At 41.8% G+C, this 20,282-nt stretch overlaps 3 protein-coding genes across 5 annotated transcripts; 1 reads left to right on the plus strand and 2 right to left on the minus strand.

Moving 5' to 3' along the window:
• Positions 1-13: 13 nt before the first annotated feature.
• Positions 14-4,592, minus strand: LOC118215354 (ras-like protein family member 12). Its single transcript, XM_035396055.1, has 6 exons — positions 4,326-4,592; positions 3,951-4,042; positions 3,549-3,605; positions 2,382-2,455; positions 1,782-1,972; positions 14-1,201 (listed from the first exon to the last, which is right to left on the minus strand). The coding sequence occupies exons 2-6, from the start codon at positions 4,039-4,041 to the stop codon at positions 877-879; spliced, it is 738 nt and encodes a 245-aa protein (XP_035251946.1). The 5' UTR covers position 4,042; positions 4,326-4,592; the 3' UTR covers positions 14-876.
• Positions 4,593-5,264: 672 nt separating this feature from the next.
• Positions 5,265-12,060, minus strand: LOC118215592 (ubiquitin-associated protein 1-like). Its single transcript, XM_035396487.1, has 6 exons — positions 11,801-12,060; positions 10,102-10,234; positions 9,023-9,517; positions 7,780-7,968; positions 6,448-6,549; positions 5,265-6,174 (listed from the first exon to the last, which is right to left on the minus strand). Exons 2-6 carry the CDS (start codon positions 10,231-10,233, stop codon positions 6,040-6,042), a joined length of 1,053 nt encoding a protein of 350 aa, XP_035252378.1. The 5' UTR covers position 10,234; positions 11,801-12,060; the 3' UTR covers positions 5,265-6,039.
• A 1,927-nt stretch (positions 12,061-13,987) lies between these two features.
• Positions 13,988-20,243, plus strand: LOC118215169 (maspardin-like). 3 transcript variants are annotated; one of them, XM_035395633.1, is made up of 9 exons: positions 13,988-14,117; positions 15,175-15,239; positions 15,594-15,755; positions 16,023-16,103; positions 16,210-16,355; positions 16,463-16,571; positions 16,809-16,916; positions 17,354-17,494; positions 19,580-20,243. In XM_035395633.1, exons 2-9 carry the CDS (start codon positions 15,177-15,179, stop codon positions 19,733-19,735), a joined length of 966 nt encoding a protein of 321 aa, XP_035251524.1. In that variant the 5' UTR covers positions 13,988-14,117; positions 15,175-15,176; the 3' UTR covers positions 19,736-20,243. The 3 variants fall into 3 exon arrangements, with proteins under 3 accessions (XP_035251524.1, XP_035251523.1, XP_035251522.1); XM_035395632.1 differs by having other exon boundaries at positions 13,991-14,148; XM_035395631.1 differs by lacking the exon at positions 13,988-14,117 and adding an exon at positions 14,163-14,668.
• The last annotated feature ends 39 nt before the right edge of the window (positions 20,244-20,282 follow it).

Here is a 20,282-nt window from a genome sequence, read left to right on the forward strand (position 1 = left end):
ATTTGCCAATAATTTATATGAACTATCTTCATAAAGCACTCATGATGCATTCATGAGCATCACAAAAACATTACATTGCGATTACATGGAATTATGAATACTTTATAATACATTTTCTATATCATATCATGGTGCTGATATGTCATGAACTACATTTTATTCATGTATGCCCTTTCTAATATATTCATTACAAAGGCATGTGTGTGTGCATGATGTTATCACCATTTTTCAGTTTTTAATAGTTCAAAATTGGCATGGTACAAGAGAATGTATTAGACTGAAACAAAATAGCTATTCATAATACATTTAGAAGACCTATATGTACACTAACCTAACTTTTTCAGTGAATGCTGTAGAACACAAATAGCACACAAATATTTCCCCATAAATAATACAGTCCCATCTGGTGGGGTTTCCTTGTCTTTTGTGGCCAAATACTAGCTGTTGTTCGCTTATGACTGTACTCATTTTGTATCAACAACAGCCCAGCAGTGCCAATGTATAAGGAGAATTCTCAGCTGTTCAAGTTCCATAATCCATAGTCTCTGAGTTATAAGCCCAGTTCAGTAACCATTCTGCTACACTACTGCCCAAATATGTCCATCAATGGGCTCATGTCATAGGGTTTACAGCCATGCAGTTGCTGTCATCCTGGAAATATGACATTGGGCCTCGTTTTCTGAGTGAATGATAAGAACTGCAGTAAAGCTTACACTGAAATGGCAGGACTTCTCTGGGATGGATCTCCTAGTGAGAGCTGTTTGTGCACAGTGAGTTTCAGTGCTGTTTGTGAGCACTCTCTCCACTGCACTTCTCACTTCCACACAGGAATCAGACTGGATGAGGTTTGTTTTTGGGGTTTTCTTTGGGGGGACGTCAGAAGATCTTGAAGCCCTTGAGAAGCGTGAGGGTGGGGGCACGGCGTTTGCTCTGGGCACGGGAGGACTTGACACTAACGAGCTTGGCAGTGGCCAGGGGGGGCAGGAGCGAGGAGTTGGACAGGCTGGGCGGGGGCTTGTCCTCGCTGATGTAGAGTGGCCGCAAAAGTGGGGCCCCCTCGCGATCCGGCTCCCGCCGCACCTCACGCACCGCCTCGTGGAACACCTGCTGCACTGACAGAAAGTCCAGGCATGCCGAAACCTCGAAGAACAAGCAGCTGTACCGGGATGCCAAGGCCACACCCTCACACCTGCTCACTTGCCTGAATTTGATGCAAAAAAACAGAAAGATTGCTGTGAGTGTGTGTGTGTGAGAGAGTGAGTGTATGTGAGTATGAGTATATGTGTGTGAGAGTATATGTGAGTGTGAGTATATGTGTGTGTGAGTATGTTGAGCATGTGAGTATGATATGTGTGTGTGTGCGTTTATTGTTTATTGTTTATTTTGAATCGCCATTAGCTGTCGCCGGAAGGAATGCTAGTCTTCCTGGGGTCCACATAAAATATTAAAAAGGACATAACAACATGACAGACTTCAAGACAGTACAAATATTCACATGATCATAGACATTACAATGTGACAGAGGATAATATTAATACCTTGAAAGCAAGACTGTGGACAAGACTGTGGTCAAGGAAGTCCAGTCCTATGGTTGGCTACATGAGGTGTGGTTTCAGACGCTTTTTGAAGGTGACTTTGTTTTGTGTGAATGTAATTAATATGTGCGTGTGAGTGTGTGTGTGTGTGTGTGTGTGTGTGTGTGTGTGTGAGAGTGTATGTGTGTGTGAGACTATATGTGAGTGCAAGTATGTTGAGTATGTGAGCATGACGTGTGTGTGTACCTGTATCTCTCCATGTCCACCTTGTTCCCCAGCAGGATGATAGGGGGTTGGGGGGTTTCCCCACGTGAGTGCAGGGCCAGGATGTCCAGGTAGGCCTGGCAGCCCTCAAAGGTGTGGCGTTCAGCAATGCTGTACACCACCAGAAAAGCACTGGCCCAGGTCAGGTAACGCTCACAGTCCACTGGCCCATCCTGGATAGGAACCAGCAAAGAACCGGCCCAATCATACACCTAACCACACCCATGTATGCCCGTCTGTCTCTCTGTCTCAAAACTGCTGGACTGTCCTCCCAGAACAAAAAAACTCTAGAGTTGCTCTCTGTTTAACAGGAACATCCAATCAGTTGTACATTTCCTGTAATCATCACAGTCATTATAATCTGTATGATGCTTGTTGTACCTGATTCTCTTACATTGCAATGTTTGCGTACATTTTATATGTAATATTTCATTTAAAATAGGGTTGCTGTACATTATATATTCAAACCTATTGTGGGTAGTAGGCATGTGTACGTACAGTATTTTTTGTATGTACAGTATTTTCACCTGTGATAAAAGATGCAACGTGTGCGCCCTCCAGGTCCTTGGTTATGTACTCTACCTGGTCGGCTGTGTCCATCACTTTCACAACCACAGGTTGCTGGTCCACAGTCTCCTCTGAAGAATATGTGTCTTCTGGAACACAAGAGAAACTCTTCAGTGAAAGACTGAAGTTGATCTAGTCTGAGGTTGGGAAACATTAAGGGTTTTTTTAAGGTTACAAGAAGACAATGCCTCCTGAGTATGCTAGGTTCCTGGAATAATCTCCTTGAGGGAAAGCAGAGGCCAAGGCAATTCAGTTTCCAGTTTCCTGTTTCTAAATCCTCCTCAGACCACAGAGGGCAGCGGTTTTGTGGCCCTGTTGCAGTGGAGAGATTGGGTCCATGGAGTCCATGGAAAGATGTGAGAAATCCGATCGTTCACCAGTTGCATAACCTGGTGGACACTAATTGGAGGGTGCAATAACTGGTACAGAGAACCAACCTTCCTGGATACTGCTATACAAATGTCCCCTCCCCAAATATGCACTCTCTCTCTCTCTCTCTCTCACACACACACACACACAGAAGTGATATTTGTAAGTTTAGCAAATTGTGAATGAGTGAATCTCTTGAATGAGGCAGTGGTTGGTTTTCCTGTGCCCATTATGCCGTGTGCCACATTCTGAACAAAGCTTTCACCACTGCATGCAACTTTCATATGGCCAGCTAACCCTGCCCAAAGACACTAGCCTTGACCCGAAAGGGTTAACACTGCCCTGAGAGGTCACCTCAGGATGTTCTTCATAAGTCTTGATTAATATGTGAAGCTACTTTGGGGAGCTACCTGAAAGTCAATCAAAAAAGCATTTCACTTCTTGAGTATCAAGTCTCTTGGCTATATAAACTATGTATTCTTATCAGACGGAATGTAGTGTAATGGTTAGGGAACTGGTCTTGTGGGTTCAATTCCCAATTGAAGCACTGCTATGCAAGACACCTTTAAGCCAGGTACTTAATCTGAGTTCCTTCAATACAATGTCCAGGTGTATAAATTAATTGTATATTAAAAAAGTAATCAGCCATGTGTAAGTCACTCTGAATAATAGTATCTGCCAAATATCATAATGTATATCATGAACCGGACAATAAAATGTCAAATATCTAATTTTGTGATAAAATAACAGCAAAACCATGAGATAACATAAAATAACGGTAGCAAATGGCGTTCGTGGTGGGATTGCACTTACCCAGGTAGGGGTCATATTCAGTGATAAAGCGTTTAGTGAGGAACTTTACTGTCAGAGCTGAGGATGAGAAAGATCAACTTCCTGTCACAATACATCGGAGGCAGGGTCCTCACAGGGGCATGGGAAACCCACGCCTCACAGAAACACTGTCTATGTAAATAGGGAAGTTCGCTCCCAGTATGTTTTCTGAAATAGCAAACATTCCTAAACATATCTCAATGCGTACAATTAGCTATGTAGTATAGGCTACAGGCTGCATCGTTTAGCCTACCACTCTCATCAGTGCTGTGATGAAAACACGTTTATCCAATAGCATTACATATTCTAAAAACAATGCTCTAAACGTTAAATCGCTGATAAGAAGTACTTTAAGTTGTCTCGCAAACGCAGTCGTTTGTATACCTGACTTCCCGGAGCCCATGGTTCCCAGAACTGCTACATTGCACTCTGACGGAGCAGAGAGAACACCGCCAGTCCTTGTTCTCCCGAACATACTAAATCATAAAATGCAAATGGGAAGGAATACAACTGTAAGAAATATGAATAAGCAAATACTAATAATTTGAATGGTTCAAAAAAGTAAATTATATTACGATTTCTACCATATAAATTAAAAAAAGTAAAGATAGTGAGCAATTTAGGATAGATAGAATTTATAATTTTATGTGCAGTTTTGCGCAAGGAAAATAAATACAAGCCCCTGAGCGTAAAGCTAAGGCAAGCCGTGTTCATGTTGCAAAAACACCGTGCATCGTTCCTAAGAGAAATCAAGCTTACCTTCAAATATCCGGCGCTATGCTCAAACACTCAGCGAACAAGTTGTAATGTAAGCAACGAAGTTTAAGTCAATGCGGTTCTTAAACATTTCTCCAGGTTTCACAAGATAAATAGCACACACAAAACTAGTTCTTTCAGACACCGGGGAAAAAACAACGTTTTGAGGTTTACAAAATATCTTATTTATTCCCGGTGCATTCTTAAAAATCTTGTCTAGTGTAGGGCTTCAAAAGTTTTGATTTGTATCCATGCACACTATGAATGGAAAAAGTCAGCGCTAAATGAAGGAATAAGAAGCCAACGATTTGCTGAAGAATGTAGCTTACGTAATTGATTGACTGCCAAATTCCTTGTAAGGAAATCGCAGGGGTCTTTTTTCTACATTAACTATGCGGTAGTATGCCTTGTGCACCTCGTGGGAAAGGACACTCAGAACAACGAGAGAAAAGAAAAATTGCATTGAACGTTCTTGCTTCCTAACAATGTATCTAACAGTTGATTTTGACACACCAAATGTTTTGGCTGAATTATTTGATCATCATATTGAGAGACAAATGTTATGTTGAGAGATGACCTTCGGTATGCACTTACTGTACGTTGCTTTGGATAAAAGCATCTGTCAAATAAATGTAATGTAATGTAAGACAACAGCAACAGACTCCGAATGAAAATTCCACAATGGGCTGTATATCTATAACTACGCACATTGTAACCATCTATATCTATGTACAGCTGCAGAATTTGTGTGTATGTACATCTAAAGGAGTACTTCCCAAACCTTGTCCCAGGGAGTCGTTGTGTTTGCTGGTTTTCATTCCAAACAAACATATTTTAAAAAGCTGTGAATCGTCGCAGCTAGTATTTAGAGATGTATTAGCGTCCATTCTTATTGGACACAGACACAAATGCACATAAGTCTTCAAGAAAGAGACCTTTAAATCTGTTTTTCCTGTTTTTATTGTGAATGAACCATTTATAGACCAGTCCCAGGAGTCAACAAGGCAGAGCAGTTCAGGTCAGCAAAACCACAGAGCGCTGGAAACTTAAACAAAATAATAAATAACCACCCTGTCTATGAGGAGTGTCTTGATTATATGAAATTATATATTGCAAATAATACATAATTTAAATTAATGCAAACATTAGAAACAAATTTAAGTGTGTCTTTGTTAAAAAAAGTTGGCTTTTCAGATGTTTAATTATCTGTAAAATCAAAGTAAACATAAAGGTTTTGATGCTTTAAAATGATGCTTTGTTTTCCTTATTTTATATCAATATTAAAAATATGAAAGCCCCTGGAAAATGAAGTTAAGAGCTCCTCAGAGCAGATATCATATAGAGGACCAGTTACAAATCAGTCGTGTGAGCAGGAACACACCAGGTCATATTCCAGGGCAGCAGGTGAGAGGAAACAGGTGTATTGTGCCTCAGGTGATATGAAACAGGTGCAGTACTCAAGTTTTTAATGAAAACTATTTTTTTCAGAGGCATTGCATTGCATCTCCACTGAAATTCTACATCAACACAATGCATGTTTGTATTTGCATGTACTATTTTTACTAAGTAAAAAAGTGCAAGGGAACATGAAATATATGGAAAGTCAAAGTTGAAAAACAGTTGAAAAACAGTTGAAAAATGAACATACAGTACATTTGCAGTACATTTTAACAAAACTAAATCTAGAACTGAATTGATTGGGACTGTTCAGGCACAGTCACACTGCCTGCATCATTAGCTCCTCCAGGGCCTGTTCTCTGTGGTTCTCATGGACCAGCAGAACCTCTTTGATGGTGTTCTGCTGAAAGCCCATTTCTTTAAACTGGGTCAGAAGGTGCAGGAACTCAGCAGCCTGAAAGAGCCAAAAATCCCTCAGTTACTTCACAGTAGCCACTGATTAATGCTGATTCATCCTGATTAGTTCCCATATTGCAGTATAAAACTGAATGAATGATGCACAAAAAGTCCATGTGATTTGTCATGATTTCTGAGGAGAGATTTTGGAGCAGCACCATGTGACCCACACATGAAAGACAAAGAATACCACCTCTGAACAATAGGGCGTCTCCAATCAAGTGAGACAGAGGATGAGGAAGATGTCTGGGACAGTCATGTGATCGCTTACCTTAGTCTCGCAGTTCTGGAACATTTCCAGGGCCTCCTCCACCTGAGCTTCATCATACCCCAGATCACACAGCCGGTCACATGTCTTCAGGTAGCTCAGGATCTACAGGAAGAGGGAGGACAAGTCGATATGTTCGTAAGACATGCTGACATCTACATACCAACGTTACCACAATACCAACTACCCTAATGCTGTTTGCCCAACCAATCAGGGCTAAGTATTCAGGGACAGAGTAACCTCACAGACAGAATTTCCACTTGTGACTGGGCATTCTTAACTGGGAAATAAAGAAATGGATAATTAATTGATAATGAAAAGTTATTATTCAAAAAGATAGCCTTATAAAATGTAACAGGTGCAGGGGGAGTTACAGAATTTTTTTTCACAATCGTGCCCTTCCTCCTGACATCCCCAATACCTCATCAATAAAAAATGGATAAACACTGCTGTTCATGTTTATTGTTTACCTTGAAGACAGAGACTCAATCTGAGTGGTTGCCTGTCTGATGGAGGAGCCACACCCTGTCTACACCAATATTAGAATCACTTTCACTTCACAGCCCAGAGTAAAAATCCCCTTCAAACTAGGACACTCCCCTCCCCCCACATGCATACACACACTGCCTTTCAGATACCCTCATGTCTCCTAGGAGCTGCAGGGAAATCTCCCATGGGGGAAAGGGGTCCCTTGGAAACCTGGGATCTACTTTCATATTTTTTCTAAAGCCTGAATGTCAGGGTTGTCAAACTTAGAGTGGATATCCCCTCCTCAAATGAGAAGCAGAGGGTGGTACAGATCTAAAGAATGCACATACCTGCCAGATTTTCACATCTTACATAAGCACAATGTAAGCAGTTAGCCATCAGCTGAAGTCACTGGTTAAAAATGCAGCCATACAGGGCTGCTTGATAGTTCATCCTGTTCTAGTGTATGGATGAGCTGTACAGTCTGGGATTGAACTTTGCCCATGTCAGTGCTCTCTGTGACCAGTAGCCCCAAAGGGTGATACACAATTAGTCAACAGGGTTAGGGAGGGTTCAGTAAGCCAGGATCCATGTCTCAGTTTGCTTGCTAAAGCTGCACATGAAGTGTCTTCCTGTAATTCATGTCTGAGCAAGCTCAGCTTATGGGCTGTGATGTGAAAAGAAGCAGCTGGCAACATCACAAAAACAAAAAACATAAAAACAAATGTACCCAAGCACCAAGTTACACTGAGCCAGTAAATGAGCAGCTTTGGAAAACCTGGGTGGGGCTCTGTAAGTTTGGGGTGTCTGTTGGAGATGGGGTGCAGCAGGATTATGCAGAACTGTGGCGGTTTCAGGGTGACAGACCTGCTCAGGGCTCTGTGGGCCGGTTCTTTGCAGGGCGAGGATGGCGTTGCGGAGGGGGTACCCCCTCTCTGTGACGGCCTCCAGCAGCTCCCGCTCCTCCTGACTCAGGGCTGACAGCAGCTCAACTGGGGAGTCCAACAGTGGTGTGTGGGAACTCGGGGCACAGCCAATCAAGGGGTGGCCAAGAGACTACAGGAGAAATACAGAATAGAGTTACACCTCCCCTGGGAGCAGTACAGCCCCCTACCCCCTTATCCTTCCATCGAAATGTTACATTTGGCTCCCTTGACGATCATTGGCTAGGAAACTAAAGCCTGCAGGACAATTTTTTAGAATTTTCAAGCTTTTATGCAATTTAACATGGCATTGTTTTCCTGTGCTAATATAGAAAAAAGATATTCATATCAGAATATTAAAAAGTCAAACTTGTTTACTGCCTTGACATGCATCAGCAGGGACCCTTTCAGATCAGCACAGCAGGCTTAGATAATACCTTGGAAAGATGCCAGGAAAAAACTTTACGTTGGCTATTATTATCCTCCTTTCCAAACATTTGGTGTGTGTCATGAGAAAAACAAAACATAAAATGGAGCCATTTCCTCTCCTCTGATGTAAGGCCTGATCAAAACATGAATGAATGCCATGTAAATCAAAATAGCATTGGTGATACCCAGAAAGATGAGTGGAATTTGGTAAACACTACATGCAGCCTTTTAAGAAATTCCTAAAATATTAAATACTTCAGAGTCCCCTGAGCCATTTAAACCACACAGTGGTTTATTTGCAGTGGTTTATATCTTTTCTCTTTTATTACACAGTGGACTATGGATATACTGTATGCACTGCCCCTCAGTATATGCTCCATGTCCACAACATCTTTAGATAAATTCCAGTCTCTGCCTGTCTGCCTTTATGTGGGCTTCTCCTACCACATTGCAGAACTTAATGTAGCCTCGTGATTTAAAAAAAGAAAACAAGGTTTCTTGGCACAGCAGCTGTTCCACTTTAAAAACAGAAGTATCTTTCCATACCCACACAACTCACATAGTTCACAGTTTAACATTATTCGTTTAAACAGCATGATATTTACTGTAGCCATTTAGACTTAAACCCCTGAATTTATGGACAACAATTGCTGTACATTACTGGGGATTTTAACCTCCAATCTTTGGTTTACAAGCCCAGCTCTCAAAGCACTACATAAGACTGCAGAAGAGGACTGGGGAGTGGAGTCAAGTCCTACCGGTGGGGTAGAGGAGGGCCTCGTCTGCTGGGGACAGCAATCAAACAGTGGCTGTGGGGAAAAGGAGTGGTTTCGAGTGCCGTAGCACAGTGGGTGGAGCCTCCTCTTGGTGTGCCTCTGGCCCTGGTAGACGGCACCACGCCCTTTAGGCGGGTCCAGTGCCGACAGCGAGGACTGCCTGAACTCCTGGAGACAGGAAGGGGAGGTCTTCCTGAGGTGGGCGGGGCCAGAGGCTGGGCCCACAGCGCTGTGGGGGCGCCCTTTCTCCAGGGAGGGCCCCTCGTCCTCAGAGCAGGGCCAGGGATGGAGGTCCGAGGCGCTGAGGCTGTGACTGCGGCGGAGTGAGCGGTGCTCCGGGGGGCTGCTGAGCATCTGCCAGTAGGGGGGGCAGGAGGGATACACCCCCGAGGCGCAGCGGGGTAGGGGGTTGTGGGGAGCTGTGGAGTACCCCCCCTGAAGCCCTGTCAGGACCCAGTTCTCCAGGTCGAACTCGTACTGTCAAAACACAAACAGGGGCAGATGAACAGCTGGGCGGTTCATCTGGTTAAGTCATTGTTCTACCGTATAGCTGGACTGCACAGTCTAGGTTCAAATCCTGACTGTGCCACTGCCAACTGTGCCCAGTAGCCCCAGAGGATAACACATAATTGGTGGTAGCATTGCCCACGGTTAGGAGCCACAAGCCTGGCTCACAAGCCACAGTGTGATGAGAAGTAGCACTTGGCATCGCCTGCTTCTGAGGAGAGCACGTGTTAGGCTATGATCTGCCAAATCGATAGTGGAGGTTAAAGCAGTGAACATTAATATATAATGAATAGGACTGGGCATTCCAACTCAAAGAGATAAGTGGGAGAAAAAAAGAAAAAAAAAACAGAAACCAAGACGCGCAAATCTGCACATCATTGCACAACATGTGAAGCAAGAATCATTAAATCAGACAGGGCACAGCACCTGCCTCAGTTATCCTGGAGAGGTTGCACTGACAATTCACATGAGGGACCACACTGAGAATTTACACAGAGTGATCACACACAAGCTCAGCTAGTGGAAACAAGGTGTGGGTGTGATGTGGTTCTGACCTCTGTTTGCTGCAGGAGACACAGATAGTCAGGCAGTGTGAGCTCAAGGGCGGAGATCAGCTCCACTTCCTTCACTGGGTCTTCTAGTGGCCCAGCTGGGATCTTAAAGGGAATTTCCTCAAGACTGTTCATTCTGCAGTGCAACAGAAAAGAAATATCCTTTTAACAATCATTTTAGATTAAAACAAGTACATGTACACACATAGATGCATACATACAGGGTTGCCACCTGGCATCTGACATCCACATGCCAAGAAATGTATAATTTCTTCCCCCGCTTTATCTGTTTACAGCATAATACAGTACAGAGCTTTTCGTAGGTAAACAGATTAAGGGCTGCAGCATCACAGGCACCACCTGATGTTGTGCTCTCATTGGTCAAGAGAACTTCAGCGACACTACTTTGTCAGGTGAGTCCTCATGGGATCTGTGACACAAGGCCCACTGACCCCTCAGTGCGTCATCACTGTGCTAGAAAAATCACAATCCCACAATCCCACACTCTGTGCCCGGGCAGCTGCTGCTGCTGCATTAGTGGGATGGGGTGGAGCAGGGGGGCAGATGGCTGAAGGCTTAAGCACAGACAGGCAAAAGCAAAACCTCAACCACCAGCTGTCTCCTTAGGTTTTAATCTGCTGCTCATGCCTGTGTGTAGAGCACCTGAAAGACCAGTAGAATGCTAATTTACTATATGTACATTTGCGTATTATGGAAAACACAACCGTAAAAAACAAATATGACCATTCAAATTGGCCTTAAGATAGTAAGATTCAAGATTCAAAAAACTTTGTCTAACACAGTGTTAGGAAATTGTCTTAGGTTAGGGGCTCACAAACAACCTAAAAACATACACCAATAAAGCTCCACTACCAAGGCTTCATTCTGAAAAGGTTGAGATCATGATCTCTTTTACTTGAACTTGTCAAATAGAATAGAATAGAATTAAACCTATTTTTCTCAGGGGGAACACTGGGTAATATTATGTTATAGATCCACTATGATTGACAGTCACCATTGCTGAAGGACTGAAACATTTCTGAGGATAACATAATGATTGATGTGAAAAAGGAAGGAATTAAAAACTATACATACGTAAACATTCATGGCAATAACTAAGGCCAATGTGTAAATATGAAACATCTCCAACATGTGACAGAAGATCTAGCTGTGCGGACAACCCCTGACACTGATGTCGCACATTAAACTACAAGTCCATACAGCACACTGATTTCTAGCACTATAATATATCATAAACAACACTGAAATCTAATTGATTGATTGATTGATTGATTGATTGAAATTCTTTATTGATCATTAAAATACAATGGGCCCCTCTAGCCAGAGATGTCCCAGATACAGAAATCATCAAAAGGATTAAAACACAACAAAGCCCAAAGGCTTATTTCCATTGTGGTCCTTTTTTTAATACTGCACTCTGAAATCTTTTAACTTTTCACACAGATGACTTTCACCCAATAACAGCTCTAAAAACAACCCCCAGAACTGGTCCCAAATGTAGGGATGCCCGCAGTATCACAATATCGCCGAATCACTATATGAAAATATTAAAACATCACAATGTCACAATACAATCATCATTATATATGGTGTCCTGATCATACAGAGACAGGCACACTGCTGTATTAAACAACAGCAGAGTCTAACTAAAACCCAGCAACATCTCACTCCCTTAGCTCACCTGTGCTCCACAGTCTCCTCAGCGCTGTTCAGTGGGTCTGAACGGGTGTGCAGAAAGCAGGGCAGGACACTGCCTCTGTGATGGAGATGACATCACTCACGCATGCTAATTCCCCTTGATCCTTAAAGACTGACATAACTCACTGACTCCACCTGTTTTCCTGGAACCACGCCTGGGGGAAAGCTACAGGAAACATTCAGGAATCGTTCAGATTTAAAACAGCTGTGCACTTGCTTTTTCCCTTAACATGTGATAAGGAATGGAAACCTGTAGAGAAAACGGAAATAGAGAAGAAGAGGTTGGACAGCAGTTTGCCCTCAACTTCAAATGACAAAATGAAGTTTTTTTTGCTAGATTTACTTTTTTTGTTGTCTTGGTATAATGGTTATGTGACAGCTGTCAGAAAACAGTGCATCATACAGATTTAATGTAAGTAGAAAGGGAGGTATTCAGAGAAACACAGAGACAATGGGAAACAGACCCACATCAGCACAGCTACAGATGACCATCTCTTACTTCAGGCAGAGCATGTCATAAATACACTGACTACAATATATACTATTATTATTATTATTGTAGATCGGAAGGTCTACTGCACCCTCTTGTGGCAAGGTGTAGTCTTTGCTTGAATATGTAGACAAGGGTCCAAAACATGTTTGAGCCATCTTTCTCTGCCTCGTGGATTTTTATTGGATGTTTGGGGGGGGCGATGCCATTATAGGGTTATACGTACAGTATAACATGTTTCAGTGATAGGAACGGCATTCAAATCACTGCATTCTAGCTCCTTTCCATTTCATAGGTTCATCTAATTAAGTTAATGATAGTGCAGGGACAAAATTCTACAAGGACAATACATAAACATAGCTACCATACCCCCTCCCTGTTGGGATCAAGCATTTAGGCCTGTGCCATTTTTTTGGTGTACAGCACACATTCACTCGCCCACGTGTTAAGAATATGGTGAAGGATGACTCATCTGACCATATCCCTTTTTCCACATTTCTGTAGACCAGTATGTTTTTTTCACCACTGGACTCTCAAATGTGCATTCGTCTTTGTAATGAGGGGTTTATGCGCTGCGGCTTTATTATAATATCCCTCTCTATGTAGTTGTCGATGTACAGTTCTTGCTGACAGTCTGATCATGACCTGCATTGACATTCTCCGTCACCTGAGGAAGAGTTGCTCTTCTGTTTTTACTTACAGATCACATTAATACACAAGCGTCACGGTCATTGAATGTGCTCTTTCAACCACAATTTCGGACCCTCTTTACTGATGTTGTTCCCGTAACTTTAAATGTAGACATCACTTTAATCACTGTTCCCAGGTTAAAACTAGCCAGTAGCCAGTTTGTGACTGAAGCCCATGCCATCCCCATTAATGAACTCTCTTTCAAAGTTCATTAACTCTTTTCCTCTTGCCACCGTGATCCAAAATCAAGGTCAACTGGGCCTGCTCAACATTTTTATACATGCCACAGAGCATGATAAGAAGTTAATTGCTTAATTGTATCATGCAGTACACCTATCTGGAAGCATCTGCATTCGTTAAGTTTCTCCATTCATTTATTCAGGATTTTCCTTTAATTTGTCACCAGTCTGTACATAATTTATTTAGAAACAACTTATAACTTTATTTCACCATAAGAATGTTGATAAAATACATCAATGGAGTAGCTCTTGACTCACTTTGATGGTCTAAAGAACGATTTGCCTAAAAGTGTCCCACTTCACCACAAAACACACTAAGCGCTGCAGTTTCTTAGTTCATCAGCAGCGACCATTCAGGCTTGCAAACGAACTGTTTAACTTGCGGGTTGCCTACGAGATGTCACAAAACTAATGAATGACTGGAGAATGCGGGCAAGCTGGACAGACGGTACCTTACTGTGCACCCACCATTACCAACGGTGCCTACCCCCGCTGGTACATATAATATTGAAAATGGTGCAGTATCAAAGTCAGCTGGTTTCAAATGAAATCAGTTTATAACCAGTTAAAGATAACAAGTCTGAAATGACGTAAACAAAGTTAAAACACAAGTAAAGCGTTGTGAGTATTAATAATGGCGAATATTATGTCAATATATTTTACGCCAAAACGTTCATTCTAGATCAGTAAACCTTCTCTCTCGCTGTTTTTATGGGCCTTCTGCGCATGTTCTACTAAAAGTGGGGCGGTGCTCTCTGAATTACGGAAGTCTAAGCAGAAAAGAAAAGTCATATGTTTCGGTTTACAACTAACGTTATATTTATTGAAGGTATGAGCAAGGCAGCTAGCTAGCTAATGCTAACCTTGGTAAAAAGTTAAATGTGAGTAGGACCGAATGTAATCAAAAATACGGTAATATCTGGTTTCCTTGATTGTTTTTTCTTTTCACATTCTTATTGTATTTTCTTAAAAATTAATCGTATTGCTTTTGTTTCAGCCTGACAGGATGGAAACGTGAATTCTTGACATAAATTGGTTTGATTAGCCTGCTCCTTTATGTGCGCTCGAATCAAGCGTAATTAAAATGATCCCCGTGAAAACGATTGGAAGAGACCTAAAGGACAACGTTTATACACAACAAGATATTACCAGTAAAGCTATGCTCTAGTTGGAACGTTTTGTATGTGTCCGTGCTTGATACTGTGGTTTCTATCTGGTCTTCAAGTGGCCCAAGTTCTACGGTGAAGTAGCTTTGATTTATTGTAACTTGTATGTTACAAAAGCCAGTTGGCTAGCTACAAACCAGATGTACAGCACGTAACTCATCTGGCCAATAAGCAAAACGTTTTTTAATTTTATTCTTTGGAAATGGTAAATGCACGGAATTGGTTATTTATACCGAACTATCTCCAAGTAAAACAGGTGCAGCGCAGTAAGTGCTTTTTCGTTCTTGTTTTCTTTAAATTGCGTTTGTCTTTTAAAACCATGCTGAATGCATATTGTCCATGTTGTTCACGGCCATACTAATTTATTCTGTTTATTATGTTTTTGCGTCTCTTCACCAAAGGATAATTGGGTGGTTTTAACGTGACTATATTGTAATCCCTAGACATAATCGCCACTTTCATGGAGCCCAAATCTTTATGGCGAGTTATTGGTAGAGATATTTATTCAATACATTTATGAAAATGTCAGTTTGCGTCCTCTCTGAAGTTCACCCTGTTAGATTCAGAATGTTGGTGGTGTGGTACGTTGGATGTTCTGTAGTCAAAAGTGGGTCACGTGATTTAACTCGATGTGTTGCATTGATATAAGGAATATTGTCAGCTTGATTTCTAACGAGCCTTCAACCACGTTCATTCTGTCCAACGCGCTTTAGGGGTGCAGTTTAAATATGATTTCTATTAGATCACCAACTCTGGCTTCCTTTCCCCACAGAAATGGAGGAGATAAGAGTATCTCCAGACTACAACTGGTTCAGAAGCACCGTTCCACTCAAACGAGTAAGATTTTTTTAATGGTCATTGATGCCTCACTGATAGAAAATGCACAGTATACCAGCTCAAGCTTATAGTTATGACTAATTTTGTTTGCATAGTATATCAGATCTGCCCAAAAAAAAATTGTCATTTGATATCTTTCCATGTTGGACATTTTGTTTTTACCACAATGTTTACTTGCAGCATCTCATTTTACATGTGAGAGACAGGGTCCAAGCTTTGGTCATCTTAACAGGATACCGTACTGGAGGTGTCCTCTCCATTCCTCTTTCACACAGCAGTGCTGGTGAAGAGCAGCTCACCTTGCTCTCATCTTCCTGGATGATGACAGTTGACCTGTTCTGTCTGTTGCTGTAGATTATTGTGGATGATGACGACAGTAAGGTTTGGTCACTGTATGATGCTGGCCCCAAAAGCATCAGATGTCCCATCATCTTGCTCCCCCCGGTCAGCGGGACAGCTGAGGTGTTCTTCCAGCAGATCTTAGCCCTCACAGGCTGGGGGTACAGGGTGATATCGGTGAGCCCCTAAAATCGAACAGCCCCTCAGCAGCAGTGATTTTTTAGTGTGCTTATTTTTATGCTTTTTCACCAGACGTGTTTTCCAGATTATTTTTACATAACAAAAAATATTTATTTTTCACGAATTAAAAGGGAAGGGAAGTTAAAATTGAATTCACCAGATACAGGTTGTGTGTTTTTAAGAAGTGGCAATATATGATTTACATGCATTTATGATTACTGGAAAATTTGATTAACAGATAGGGATACATTTTCTTTCCTCTAGCTGCAGTACCCTGTGTACTGGGATCTGCTGGAGTTTTGTGATGGATTCAGAAAGTTGCTAGATTACTTACAGCTGGACAAGGTCTGCCTTTTTTAAAGAAATTTTAGCCATTTAAAAAATGTTATCACCAATAGTAGTTTTCTTATGACATTTGATTTGATTGTGCATATTTCTCCATTTGAAAAAGGTGCATCTGTTTGGGGCCTCTTTAGGAGGCTTCCTGGCACAGAAGTTTGCTGAGTGCACACACAAATCCCCCAGAGTGCACTCTCTTATCCTCTGCAACTCCTTTAGTGACACATCCATCTTTCACCAGACTTTGACGGCAAACAGGTAAAAGTGCAGCCAGGGTTTGGAGAATGACTTCCGCAGGTTTGTGGTTCACTGATGTATTGTGGGAAATTCACAGTTTTAATCTTGTCTTTTCTGATGTCTCCCAGTTTCTGGTTGATGCCTGCCTTCATGCTGAAGAAGATCGTTCTCGGTAACTTTGCCAGAGGGCCGGTGGACTCAAAGATGGTGGAAGCCATCGACTTTATGGTGGATCGGGTGAGAGATAATTCAGTTTATTACTGAGATCCTACCCTCTTCCACATTTGTGTTAAAAGCACTTGCTTCTTCCTGGATTAGGCAGAGAAAGGCTGCTGAGTTGGGCTGAATGTCCCTAAGACTCTCACCTGCAGGGTGGAGTACTATGCAGAGGAAGCGAGACAAAATAAGAGTATGCCGGTTTGCCAATGCCTCTTTCCTCAATGATTGTGACTAATGTGCTGTTGTTTCCTGCAGCTGGAGAGTTTGAGCCAGAGCGAACTGGCCTCTCGGCTGACACTCAACTGCCAGAACTCTTATGTGGAACCGCACAAAATAAAGGATGTGGCGGTCACCATCATCGATGTAAGCTCTGCCTCTCCCTCACATTCACCTCACTGCATTGTTACCTGTATTACTTCATACTGAAGCACCTAGGGTTCATGTGTTACTTGAGTGTGGAACCCACCCCACCCCGCCTTTCTTGGGACCCTGAGTACGCAGATCCACTATTCCCCCCATTGTGATTCCCCTGCACAGTGCAGCACAGTGCAATGTGAAAATTTGAACCAAAAACAAATTTGATTACAAACTTATATAAAAATGCCCCAGTTTTATTTTGAATATGTGTGTAATACCAATGGCTTTTGTTATTTTGAGGTAATAGTGATGATGGTTATTCTGTTGGAAGATATTTGTTAGGCTTATGGTTATGATGTTGTTTGAAAGATTTTGTAAAACCGATGGTTATTCTGTTGTTTAGAGGTATTTGTAAGGCTGATGGCTTTTCTGTCAATTTTAAGGTGTTTGATCAGAGTGCCCTTTCGCATGAAGTGAAAGAGGAGATGTACAAGCTGTACCCTGATGCAAAGAGAGCTCACCTAAAAACTGGGGGGAACTTCCCCTACCTGTGCAGGAGTGCAGAAGTCAATCTGTACATCCAGGTTAGTCTGCCCGTCGGAATCAGTCTGCAGTCTTTCTCCAGATGAGTTTAAGCCTCAGGCTTGCAGTGTATGCTCTCTATCCCCTTTGCTAAAACAGGCAAGTGCAGGATATTAATACTGAGGGCCAGCCCAAAAAAAAGAACGAGTGGTCTGTTTGCGATCAGAGTAATTTCAGCTGTTTCTCTTGTAATGCCTTTAATAGAGGAACTAAGAGCAGGGCCTCTGTCACCAGCAGGCAGCTGTTCCTCTTTTTCACCACATCAGCGCATGGCAGTGTGTGTTGGTAACTGCTTTACATGAATATCTGACTTTCCCCTGTGTATTTCTGTGTATGGAGTGAAATGAATTAATATCCTGCTCCATATATCCATGAATATCCAAGCACTGGGAAATTATACTAAGGTATAGGGATTTATAATGCACCCCAGGGAATTTGTACATGATGTGGTGAGACCAAGGGTTGAGTTGCTCCAACAATGTGGCTATGTCTCATCCGTTGGCAATTCAGCTAGCGGCTCTCAGGCCAACGAGGCATACTTGCAACCAATGAATTTTTCATTGGAAGTTGTTAGCTGTAGCCTCCAATAATTTAACTGTAAGACGAAAGTTCCCAAGTGCCACACACATGCTTGAAAAGAACTGGGTGGGGGGTGGAGAAGGAAGTGGAAGTCGGTGTTGGAAGGTTGTGTCCTTTGCTGTAGGAAGTACAAACTGTTAATATAGACTGACAAAAGTGTTTTGACAGGGGATTTTCTTTACTGACTTAGTGTTGCGTGCTATTTAGCTACATTTGTAAAGTTCTGGTCTTCAAGAGACCACCACAGTGCACTGAGATGTAGGCTATGAAAATTAAAACCGTGACAAAAATAAAAATTGGAACAATTAATATTTATTTAAGGGTTACATACTGTAAGTGCCAGAAGGGGGGAGAATATCACCTATACTGGAGGATTTAAACATTGTGACAGGATCATCTACAGGAATAGTGGTATTTGGAATTGTAATATGTCTTCAAAAACATTTCAAGTCAATCAAAGCTATATTACTTAACTATATTAATTAATATTGCTTGCACGAATGCTTGCACCATGAATGCTTGTACTCTACACAGCATTAAAAGCTTTTCAGAATTTTATTTCTCAGTTCAATCTGCACTTATAGGCAAAACAGTGTAGGTTAATACAGTAGAATCCACTTAATAGCATAAAGGATTGTTACATAATTCAGGTATTTGCCATTTCCCACTCATTCCATTGCAAAGAGATGACATATTTGCATAAACCATTAGTGCATATTTTGGAAATTTTCTTGGAATTATGTTGTTACATTACATGATGATCTATAAAATCGGGAGAGTCGCCATAAATGTAACAGTTTTTTGATTTTGCTCATTTAGAAAATATTTAGCCTAGCTCTATGACATTTTTACTTCAACTTTGACATGTCAGCAGTCCCAGTTGGAGGGATATATACTCTCTGCAGAATGTATACTCTGCTACAGATATTTATATCCAGCTATAGGCATTAATACCCAGATGTAGGGATATATACTCACTTGCAGAAATTTATACCCGGCTACACAGATAAATGCCCTGCTACAGGGATTTATACCCAGTTGTAGGGATATGTACTCTCTGCATAAATGCATACTCTGCTACAGGAATTTATACCCAGTTGTAGGGATATGTACTCTCTGCATAAATGCATACTCTGCTACAGCAATTTATACCCAGTTGTAGGGATATGTACTCTCTGCATAAATGCATACTCTGCTACAGGGATTTATACCCAGTTGTAGGGATATGTACTCTCTGCATAAATGCATACTCTGCTACAGGAATTTATACCCAGTTGTAGGGATATGTACTCTGCATAAATGCATACTCTGCTACAGGAATTAATACCCAGTTGTAGGGATATGTACTCTCTTCATAAATGTATACTCTGCTACAGGGATTTATACCCAGCTGCAGGGGTTTATGGTGAAAGATACTGAACAGTGTAGCCTCTTCCCTGCACAGTCCTGAGTGTGAAAGGCTTGGTTGGTGGTCTGCAGTTGATTAATTGGTGATGTTGCCATCTCAGATTCACTTGCGCCAGTTCCACGGCACGCGGTATGCAGCCATAGACCCTGCCATGGTCAGTGCAGAGGAGCTGGATGTACAGAGAACACGGTGCGGTGGTGACAGTGACCCAGAGGAGGAACCGCAGGACTCAGCCACCGCTTCCCGCCAGCACTGACCGTGACAAAGGGCACCCCCAAAAACCAGCATGGACCCAAAACCCACCAGTCTGCCTTTCATACAGGTCTCAACCAGCCTCAGTGTTTTTCTTACGAATCGATATGAGTTAAGTACAAGAAAAAATAAAATTAGCCTATTTTTCTTTGGAGAAAATATTTTTAGAAAAAAGGTTTCTGTAAATATAATAATTGCTTGTATGGATTTGTTATATTGCCTCTTGTAAATTTTCTTCTTTTATGATCGTGTTAAAATTGTTTTTTCTTCATCTTCCATTCTACATTGATTTCTTGTGTGTGTTTTCTAACATTACATCAACACTGCCAAACATTTCCTCCTTGTTGCTCAGTATTAAATTTGCCACAATGCACTGATCAATGCAGTTCCTTGTGTACTGTGTTGAGGAAATGAATATACAGAACAGATTATGAGAGATCTTTATTCTCTGGTACATTTTAAAAAAATTATTTTTTGATTAAGTAAAGCATCATGCTTGATTACCAAAACCAGCCAGGTTTCTGTGGTGATTTCTTAGGATCTCTGTTTTG

This window comes from Anguilla anguilla, chromosome 16, assembly GCF_013347855.1.
Source record: "Anguilla anguilla isolate fAngAng1 chromosome 16, fAngAng1.pri, whole genome shotgun sequence".
Taxonomy (NCBI): domain Eukaryota; kingdom Metazoa; phylum Chordata; class Actinopteri; order Anguilliformes; family Anguillidae; genus Anguilla; species Anguilla anguilla.

Coding starts and splice junctions, on each gene's coding strand:
- LOC118215354 (XM_035396055.1), bottom strand. CDS start 4,041: ATGTTCGGGAGAACAAGGACTGGCGGTGTTCTCTCTGCTCCGTCAGAG. Junction 3,606..3,950: donor CATGGGCTCCGGGAAGTCAG/GTATACAAACGA, acceptor TCTCATCCTCAG/CTCTGACAGTAAAGTTCCTC. Junction 1,973..2,381: donor TGATGGACACAGCCGACCAG/GTAGAGTACATA, acceptor GTTCCTATCCAG/GATGGGCCAGTGGACTGTGA.
- LOC118215169 (XM_035395631.1), top strand. CDS start 14,605: ATGGTAAATGCACGGAATTGGTTATTTATACCGAACTATCTCCAAGTA. Junction 15,240..15,593: donor GCACCGTTCCACTCAAACGA/GTAAGATTTTTT, acceptor CTGTTGCTGTAG/ATTATTGTGGATGATGACGA. Junction 15,756..16,022: donor GGGGGTACAGGGTGATATCG/GTGAGCCCCTAA, acceptor TCTTTCCTCTAG/CTGCAGTACCCTGTGTACTG.
- LOC118215592 (XM_035396487.1), bottom strand. CDS start 10,233: ATGAACAGTCTTGAGGAAATTCCCTTTAAGATCCCAGCTGGGCCACTA. Junction 9,518..10,101: donor GTCTCCTGCAGCAAACAGAG/GTCAGAACCACA, acceptor GTGTTTTGACAG/TACGAGTTCGACCTGGAGAA. Junction 6,175..6,447: donor TCCAGAACTGCGAGACTAAG/GTAAGCGATCAC, acceptor TGGCTCTTTCAG/GCTGCTGAGTTCCTGCACCT.